At 36.2% G+C, this 10,855-nt stretch overlaps 1 protein-coding gene across 1 annotated transcript; it reads left to right on the top strand.

The window, feature by feature from the left end:
* Nucleotides 1–5,179: 5,179 nt before the first annotated feature.
* Nucleotides 5,180–6,579, top strand: LOC107592192 (C-type lectin domain family 10 member A-like). The gene is made up of 4 exons (XM_016281595.1): nt 5,180–5,507; nt 5,604–6,002; nt 6,099–6,226; nt 6,314–6,579. Exons 1-4 carry the CDS (start codon nt 5,414–5,416, stop codon nt 6,422–6,424), a joined length of 732 nt encoding a protein of 243 aa, XP_016137081.1. The 5' UTR covers nt 5,180–5,413; the 3' UTR covers nt 6,425–6,579.
* The last annotated feature ends 4,276 nt before the right edge of the window (nt 6,580–10,855 follow it).

Below are 10,855 nucleotides of genomic sequence, written 5' to 3'. Positions count from 1 at the left end.
GGCTTGCGGCAACCACATGTGACGACCCCGGGCTGGACTCCGCTTCGTCCACGGTGAAAGCCGATCCGGTGATCCACAGCGCAAAGTTGTTGTATTTCCTCAGCAACCAGCACGGATCAGCTCTAGGCATGACGGAGCAGATATCGTCCTCTTTTGGAAGGCCAAACAAAGTAGTTTCGCTTTCACAACGAAACACACAGTGCCTTCACGGCATGGCAGCGGCAACAACAACACTACAGCGAGAATAAAAGTTACACCTTCTTTCTTTGCGTGAACCTTTGGGCGGCGTTATGCAAATCTTCCCACATAGTGACGTAGATATGTGGGGGCGTGTTAGAACGAGCCATTTTAGGTAGGCGTGGCTGACTCTTAAATTTTATAAATAATATGTCTTTGGATTTGAGACTTTAGTCTTTGCAACTTTACAGATCTTCTTTATGCACCAAGAGCTTGTAACACTCCAAAGAGAAAGGAGAAATTTTAATCGCATCATATGACCCCTTTAACAATTTACATTTAAAGTGTTGGTTCACCCAAAAGGGAAATTCTGTCATTAATTAGTCACCCTCATGTCGTTCCAAACCCGTAAGACCTTTGTTCATGTTTGGAACAAAAATTAAGATATATTTGATGAAATCCGAGAGCTGACCCAGGAGCCGGCGTTCTGACATAGAACCCCGATGCGCTGCACCTTGTTTACAAGCAGAATAAAACAGTCTTCGTAAACATATCTGAAGATTTCGAAAGAAAGGATGACTTGAAATTTTTTGAGAGATGGGCGTTCTATGCCATGAACACCAGCTCCTGCGTCAGCAGCACCACATGGAAGAGAAGAAATTGTTGAAAAAAGTCATTATTTTAGTTTTCTTTGCATACAAAAAGTATACTCGTAGCTTCATAAAATTTTATTTGTGTTAATTTGTGTTCTGAAGATGAACGAAGGTCTTATGGGTTTTGAACGACATGAGGGTGAGTAATTAATGACAGAATTTTCATTTTTGGGTGAACTATCACTAAATAATGCATTTCAATCAGAAAATGTAAATACAATTAAAGTGTAAACGACATAGTTTTTCTAGCAGTCTACAAAAAAACTGCTGGTGTGTGTGCTTGGAGATATGTATAATTTAAACAAACAGGAAATGAGTGCTCAGTGCGGTCACAGTGGTGTAGTTAACATTCAGCATCTCAAAGTATTAGTACACAGCGGTGCAGTCCACACACCAGCAACTTTAACGATTTTACTCTGAAAGACTGAAAATGTGCAAGAAGAACAGCACAGATACTAAGACTCATTTCATTATAACAATAACTAACAAACACATTTTAGTCATGTGATTAATTAAGAAACAGTTATCTTCATATCCGTCATTTTCAGGAAGTGATTCTGTGAGGACCAAAAGACACAAAAAAACTATGGTGTATTTGGTGCTGCAGTGTGTTCTTCTGCTGGAGGCGATTATTTTGCTGCTCATAGAACACAGAACTAAGACTTACCAGTATGAACACAGTGAGGTAATCTTAAATAAAACAAGAAATGAGCTAATTGCCGAGATCCAAGACCGTTTAAATATGAAGGATATATTAGTGAATGCCAATAACGAAATGACTGAGGAGAAAAAACTACTTAAAAAAATGGGTAATCTTGAACTACACTAAAGCTACACAAATATTCAATATTAAAAAGATGCAACATGTGTGTTGTGCATACAAGCTGTTATTGGTAAGCTTCAGTTCAGTGTGGACGAGAACAAAGAGCTTGTAACTAAACTGGTTGTGTTGCCAGATGGATGGATGTGCTATCAATCCGGTTTATACTACATTTCCTCTACGAAGAAGAGCTGGAATGACAGCAAACAAGACTGTTCGAAGAGAAGAGCAGATTTGATGATTATAAACAGCAAAGAACAAAAAGTGAGTAAAACATTGATTCAAAATATCTTAGTTAACATATTAAAACCTTATTTCACTTATATTCTTTAATTAGGAGTTTTTTGAAAATTATGGTGAATTCTGGATTGGTCTGACTGGCAGTGATGTGGAGGGCAGATGGAAATGGGTTGATGGCAGCACACTGACCTCTGGGTGAGAAATCACTGAAGCATCACGTTAGTTCAGGCAGACCACGTCAGTCAAGCTTGCATTAGCTGACGATCAGCTGTTCCTGACGTGTACCAATCCAGATTCGACACCTATTACAGCGGTCTATTTAAATCCTATTCATTCAGCCCCTCTTCTATTGCTTGGCTGCACACCACTTCTAACTCCCTCCTGCATCCCCAACTCCTCCTAGCCGGGATTTATTTATTTAAATCTGATATGTGAGGTGTTTGAGTACATGGCAATCATCCTCTATGTATCTGGATGTTTACTACAACTCATGTTAAATTGTGAATTGTTTCATGGATGCATGATTACTGGATCTATTCTGTTACCCCAGGGGGGGTTGATTTGCTGCTCTCCCCGCTATGCCTAGGCATGGCTGCATGGACGGGCGTGTGGAGTTCGCCCAGAACAGAACCATTCCACCAACATTAACTGTATGCTTTATTGTAATACATATTCGTTGACAAAAGTGGTCCTGACTGAACTGACTATTATGTAATAAAAAGATTCTCAAAATCTGTATCATATCACACAGAAAGCAGCACTGAACATCTAATGCTGATCTGTAGTTTCAGCTTCTGGAAGCCTGGCGAGCCAAATGGAGACAGTGAAGAAGAACTGTGTTGTGACTTCTTCATCAGGGTGGCGTGACTATTCATGTGAAGAATATTTTAAATGGATATGTGAGAGAAAAACATCCTAAAGTTAAATCTGTAATGTGATCACTAATAGGAAACAAAAATTTTACTTGTTTTTATTTTTTGTAAGCTAAATATACAGATATACACCGTATACACCGTATAACACCAGTTACCGCTCTTTGACGTTGTTTTGGAACGCTCAAATTGAGTTACAGTGCTCTGCCTTTGTTTATACAGGCGTCAGCATGAAGTTACTGTGCCGGTCTGGAGTTATACGGTATTCTGCCTTTGTTTTACTGTCCATTAAAGTCTGTCACATTTAAATTACAGTGTATCTTGTGTACAACAATAAGTAATCGTAAATAATCTTTAAAGTGTTTTTTTTTTCTTTTTCTTTTTATAATGCAGATTATTCACTCTGTGCCAGCCTGTCAGTCTGAGGCTGCCCACTTCTAGTTGCACGAGTGTGGACTCGAATGCAGTGACAGTATAGCATGTATCACACATAAAATCAGTAACAGTTCGCAATTAAATCCATATCCTACCTTTTCTTGTAACTCAATAAAATCCATGGCAATGAATGTCATCGGAGATGTTTAATCCACAAGCCTTCTCAGCATTATTCCTACTTGCTGGCATTCACATTAACCCACAAGTCCTTTTTTAGGTTAGGCTATTTTCATTAAATTCGATGTAAAACCAATTATGTCTTGCATTCTTTTACGCTAGTGAACATTGCAAATAAATTCAAAATGGTATCCACTCACATGTTTAACTTTTTGTATGGTTGTTACAGTCAGAAAAACTATTAATACAGTCACATTACTATATGTTATAGCCTATAAGATAGTACACTAGATTTTATACAGGTGTTACTATAATGATTTTGTAAATGGTGATCAGCAACCAAATATTTATAATGTGGAAGTTACTGCCTTTTGCTTTGGCAAAAATCTAACTTTTTTGCAGATAATGCAAAGGCAGAGTACAGTAACTTCATAATAGGGGTAAAAATGAAGTTTGAGCTCAAGATTTTTTTTATGTCGGCACAGGATATCACATGTTCCTGACCACAGCTGCAAAAGCTCAAAACCAGAACACTTCCCTTAGTAGAACAAATTTTACCAAATAATGTACTTTCTATCTATCTATCTATCTATCTATCTATCTATCTATCTATCTATCTATCTATCTATCTATCTATCTATCTATCTATCTATCTTTGGCAAAAATCTAACTTTTTTGCAGATAATGCAAAGGCAGAGTACAGTAACTTCATAATAGGGGTAAAAATGAAGTTTGAGCTCAAGATTTTTTTTATGTCGGCACAGGATATCACATGTTCCTGACCACAGCTGCAAAAGCTCAAAACCAGAACACTTCCCTTAGTAGAACAAATTTTACCAAATAATGTACTTTCTATCTATCTATCTATCTATCTATCTATCTATCTATCTATCTATCTGTATTGAATGCAGTGTAGGTCGCTTTGGATTAAAGTGTATACCAAATGCATAAATGTAAATAGAAATGCAAATAGAAAAACATTGAGATGATGTGATCTCTTATGAGATGACGACTCCAGACATCAGTAGCTTAATAGCTTAAAGGTCACAAAAGGTCTGACTGACGTGTAAATACTCATTTTATCAACCCAGGGTGGAGGAGAAAAAAAAAGATGAAGCTCAAGAGAAGATGACAAAGAGATGAAGATCTATGCTAATGCCGATCCTATAAACAGTCATGATGTCAGGAAGAGACTCAAACACCAAGCAGCCCAACACACATGTACTGATTTTATTATAACAGCTACTAACACATTTTAATCACATTAGTGTTAAGGGCCTTGTGACATGATCATGCCAATATGCTCATGTGAAGAAATCTCTCTTAGTAAGAGAAACCACTTATTAGTTTAACTTCTAAAGTGTTTTTCGTTCAGCATGTCAAAAGCTTTCCTTAAAGGCACATTATTTGTAATTTCATCCACATACAAATGTTTTACCCCTAAAGAAATGAAGAGTACTTTGAAAATATGTTACACTCACAGAAGATGAAAACTAATATCAGTATTTTAAATCAAGTAGTTTGTAGGAAATATCTGACATGTAAGTGCTCACTGTATCAACCCAGGGCAGGAAATCTTCTTTTTTCCGATCCAACATTTCCTCTTATTCAGCTGATAATATATTTTGTAATTAAAAATAATAATAAATAAATAAATAAAAATGAGAAGTCACTTAATGTATATAGTTGTTTATTGGAGAAGCACGGTGTTCTTCTGATAGGTGTAACAGTGTGTTACAGTGTGACTTGTGGCATTGGTGACATTTGCAGCATCAGCATCTGAGAAGTGCTTATTCATGCTACCAAAAGCAACTAGTTCTCAACCAATCTGTTTTTTATACAAAGATTGTAACTGTAGTGAAGAAGCACAGTTATATGAAGAGTAACTACAGTGTATGTCATTATGAACTGCAGTAAATTAGTACAAGAGAAAAAGCTTACAAAAAAGCATCTTACTAGGATACCACGTGTTCATAACCACAGAGGTGCCTTATAAAAGTAAAGGCTCAAAGCAAAAGTTCAGAGCAGTGCAGCCCACTTGAAGCAACACTGTCTAATAACCTCACATTTACCACCATCAGACTGAATACATCTTGAAGATGAACCTCTATGCTAATGCAATTCCTGTAAACATTCATGATGTCAGGACAGCAAAAGAGAACACCAGGAGACACCAAACACCTCAACACACAGGTACCGAAGCTCATTTCATTATAACAACACATATTTGTCACACACATAACACACACATTTGAGTTATATGAGTGTTTAAGAAACATTTATCTTCAGGAAGTGATTGTGTGAAGATCAGAAGCTCCAGAGCAGCTGCAGTGTGTTTGGTGCTGCTGTGTGTTCTTCTGCTGACTGCAGTCATAGTGCTGTGCGTCCAGATTCATACAAAGAACACGAACTACACAGAAGAGAGAAAAGAGCTACTTACGAAGATCACCAACCTCACAGAAGAGAGAGACCAGTTACTAACCAGGAATACAGAACTCACAGAAAAGACAGACCAGCTACTAACTACGATCACCAACCTCACAGAGGCGAGAGACCAGCTAGTATACAAGAACACGCAGCTGACAAAAGAGAGAGATGGATTATTATCAAGTAACTGTGACCTGATTAAACAAATAGACCGCCCACCTCAGGAGAAAAATGAACTGTTGAAAAGTATTAATGAAAAGGGTAATTATGAACTATATTAAAACTAAAACAACCACTTATTGGGAGATCAGTGTGATGGGAAAAAAGTGCTAATAGTTGAACTGGTTGTGTTTACAGATGGATGGATTAACTATCAATCTAGTCTTTACTTCATTTCCTCTGAGAGGAAGAGCTGGGCTGAGAGCAGAAGATACTGTACAGAGAGAGGAGCAGATCTGATCATCATAAACAACAGAGAGGAACAGGTGAGTGAAACTAATTTTGTAACTATAGTCGATAGGAAAAAAAACATTACGTTAACATAAAAATGAGTTATTGATTCATTTTCTCAGGATTTTGTGAAGAAAATATCTGCTAATGCTAATGTCTGGATTGGTCTGACTGACAGTGATATGGAGGGCAGATGGAAATGGGTTGATGGCACCAACATGACCTCTAGGTGAGAAATCACTGAACTGAACTGATTATTATCTAATAAATGATTCTCACAGTCAGTATCATATCACACAGAAAACAGCTCTGAACATATAATGCTGATCTGTATTTTCAGTTTCTGGGATCCTCGAGAGCCCAATGGAGGAAGAAGAGAGAACTGTGCTCTAACTTATTCACCAGGATGGGCTGATTATCCTTTTTTTTTTGCATACAGAGTAGAATAATTTACAACACCAAAGTGAAGTGAAAGTGCTTGGGAGTGAGCAGGACAAAATCAAATACACACTTAGAATGAAGCAACTGCTGCCAGTATTCTTTGTCTTTTGTCTTTTGTAATAACACAAAGTTTGATAAATATGTGTAATATTATTTGATATACATAAACAATGGTGCTGTGTCATGAGAAACACAGTGCGTTTAAAAGCAAGTAAATATAAAATTCAGTTTCCTAGACTCCAACTCTGTAATAAGATCAGAATAGGGACTGACTAGGTGTGTGTGTGTGTGTTTGTTTTTATTACATCTTAACTTTAACTATTAACAATCAAAAATGAAGTCAATAGTAAAATATTGACCACTGTAGCTGAGCCTCAAAGGTACAAGAACTCAAAGCAGTGAAATCAACCTGAACAGAACCAAACAGAACAAAATATTTTTACCATATTTGATTATATATCTGAGAGTATTTATATTACCTGTGATAAACTATTGCTGAGACACAGGAGCTAAACATAAAGATCAAGTGGAGGTGAAAATCTACCAGTGCAGAAAATGTGTTTACTTTGTTTGAGGACACAGTCAAAATGTGGGGAATGTTCCAAGTACATCACCTGATACCAGTTTAAATATTTTGTGATAGTGACAGATAGTAACAGAAACCACTTAAAGGGTTAGTTCACCCAAAAATGAAAATTAGACTGTGTTTTACTCACCCTCGAAGCATCCTAGGTGTATATGACTTTTTTCTTTCAGATGAATCCAGTCGGAGTTATATAAAAAATTGTCCTGGCTATTCCAAGCTCTATCATTGCAGTCAGCGGGTGTTGCAGTTGAACAGTCCACAAGTCGTCAAATAAAGCGCGTGCATTCATAATAAAACGTGCCGCAGACGGCTCCGGGGGGTGAATAAAGGCCCCCTGTAGCGAATCCATGTGTTTTTGTAAGAAAAATATCCATATTTCAAATGTAATAAACACTTTTGTCTCACTTCCGTTGACTGTCATACACTGAAGCAGTTCCGGCGGAAGATGCAGCACGTTTGCGCACCGTGATTAGTGACGAATGCGGAGAGAGAACAAAACAAAACGCCGGTCACGAATTAGAAGTACAAACCGAGGATTTGCAAAGAAAAATGTCGGAGGATTTCGATATAAACCAAGAGGAGACTGGTTTTTCTTTGCTAAAGTAAGGAAACGTTGCTTCCTTTGCTCCTATAAACAAACTCACGAGACTAGCATACCTCAGAGGTGCGCGCGCTGCGCATACGTGCTGCGTCATCTGCCGGAACGGCTTCCATGTATGACAGCCAGCGGAAGTGAGAGAAAAGTGTTTATTACGTTTGAAATATGGATATTTTTCTTTAAAAAACACATGGATTACATTATGGTTACAGGGGGCCTTTATTCATCCCCTGGAGCCCTCTGCGGCACGTTTTATTATGAATGCGCACACTTTATTTGACGACTTGTGGTATGTTCAACTGCAACACCCGCAGACTGCAATGATAGAGCTTGAAATAGCCAGGACAATTTTTAATATAACTCCGACTGGATTCGTCTGAAAGAAGAAAGTCATATACACCTAGGATGCTTCGAGGGTGAGTAAAACACAAGCTAATTATCATTTTTGGGTGAACTAACCCTTTAATAGTTTCCCTGTTTTATAAAGCCTTTTTAGCGAAGCATGCAAAACGTTTTTCTTAAATGTGCACTCTTTCAAATATACTGAAAAAAAGTAGTTTTGAAATGTGTAACAAATCATTTACACTCAAATGAGATGAAGACTCATATCTCAGTAAGCAACACAACTTTGTTTCCTGGTTAACTTCACTGAAGCTCACAAGATAATCACATTTTGAAACTTTTTTTGAGTCAACATTTTCACATTTTAACCCTTAAATGCATACCTCGGGTCTTTAGCGACCCAGGACATCATTCTCTACCCTCTGCCTCCTTCATTTTTTTTAAGTTAGACATCAACTTTCTTAGTATTCCTCAATCTATTAATTATAAACAATATAACAACAACAAAAATGGTAAAATATAAAAGAATGCCAGTTTTCTGATTAATTTTTTGTAAAAAGTGTATAGGGTCTCTAGAGACCCGAGGTATGTAAATGTGTAAGTATTTGCAACTATATTTACATATCTGATGACTCAATATGTGCATAATATATTTTTTCCTCAAGGTGGCACTGTTTGATACACAATGATGACGTGATGTTTCACTCATAATTATCGCAGGCATAAAACAAACGAATATCATCAGCAAAAATGTAAGTGGTTTGAATGGCTTTACTGCAGAGCAATTACTATATGCAATGAAATATAAATATCACTGTCATTTGATGCTGGATGTGGTGAATAAGCTGCCTGTGATCAAAATATTGAATATGAAGTAATTGAAAAAGATAGTTTTGAGAATATGGTTGAGATCGTGAATATGAGGCAGATGCTAAAAGTACTGTGGAAGTGCGCTCTGACGATGACAGCGATGGTAAAACAATCTGTTCAAATTGAACCCTTTTAAAGTTTCAAAAGGTAACGAAATATGCTTTATTTTATTCTTCTGTAATTGTTCTTAACATATAAAGATAATCTTTTGCTATTGCTGCAGTTACAGATCCATCCATGCTGGATATATAGGTCCGGGTCGCTAAAGACCCGAATATGTAATTCAAACATTCATGCATTTAAGGGTTAAAGATGATATTATTTGTAATGAATAAAAAATCTGTAATAAATTAGAAAATAATATAAATTAGAATGATCAGTTGTAAATAGGGCTGGGCTATGAGAGGATATTATATATACGATGGGCTCAGTAGACTGTAGGCAGATTGGTGTTAGCATGACTACTCTGAACTTTTAAACTATTAATACTGTACGCAATTTTCATTTCCTGGACCATACAAAAAGACAGACTTCATCACTGCATGCATGAGGACCCAGAAGCAATGTAAGAATGGTATGGTCTTTCTTTGTTCACAAACTTTTCTAATGCTAACAAAGCAATTAGAGAGTTCCTGAGTAACCTGCATTTTAATAAACAGCTGACTTCTTTTTCAGTCAGTAATTTTACACATTTGGTGGAATTTGCAGTGTCATCATTCTTTATCTCAGAACATGCAAAAAGCAGAGTACAAATGCAAATAATTCTCAACTAATATGTTAGTTATACAAAGACAATAAAGAACAAATATAAATGCGCACTCATTTAAGCATCTTTTATTAGTTAACAACGTTTCAGCAAAACAAGCCTTTCTTACCAAGTGGAGAACAATATAAATAGGGATATTAATCATGCACAGGTGAAGACATATGGGTCACCAGCCAATAATTAATTAGTAGACAAAATGTAAATTCTTACATAAATCTCAATAAATAAATAAATAAAAAATATACATACATAAATAATTCAATAAAATAATTACATTTACATCACAAATGCTCATAACTAACAAAAACAGAGTATAAAAGTACATAAGAGTTAAAAAAAAATCCTGTAAATACAAACGAAACAAAATACACAAGAGTGTAAATCCAATCCAAATTCAATATTATAACAATCATAAAAAACAATGGTGAAAACACGAATCAAAATCTACATTTAAACCATGTGGGACCAAAGTTTTCCATTTATATATCCAGAATGCCTCCCGTTTAAGTAAAATTTGATCCAAGTCCCCTTCTCTTCTAGGTAAAAGTATCCTCTCGATTCCTATATAAACACAAGGTAATTGGATGGTTAAACTCATTTTGATTTGGGTTGTTTTTTATGAATGTTATGATATTGAATTTGTATTGGATTTACACTCTTGTGCATCTTGTTTTGTTTGTATTTACTGGAATTTTTTTGTTTATTTATTTATTTTTTGATTGAAATTCTTATGTACTTTGATACTCTGTTTTGTTATTGTTATGAGCATTTGCGATGTAAATGTAATTATTTATTTATTTACTTTTTTTTTTTAGATTTATGTAATTATTTATTTTCTTTTGTCTGGATTGGTCTGACTGACAGAGAAGTGGAGGGCAGATGGAAATGGATTGACGGCTGCACCCCTGGGTGAGAAATCACTGAACTGAATTGATTATTATCTAGTAAATAATTCTCACTCTCATTATCATATCACAGAGAAAGTGGCACTGAACATCTAATGCTGATCTGTAACTTCTAATCTGTTCGCTGCGGGGCCAAGTGCGACTGCACCAGTTGCA

The sequence above is a fragment of the Sinocyclocheilus grahami genome, unplaced genomic scaffold (genome assembly GCF_001515645.1).
Source record: "Sinocyclocheilus grahami isolate Dianchi unplaced genomic scaffold, SAMN03320097.WGS_v1.1 scaffold150.1, whole genome shotgun sequence".
In the NCBI taxonomy this organism is placed as follows: domain Eukaryota; kingdom Metazoa; phylum Chordata; class Actinopteri; order Cypriniformes; family Cyprinidae; genus Sinocyclocheilus; species Sinocyclocheilus grahami.
This window is presented reverse-complemented; position numbering and strand designations above follow the sequence as displayed.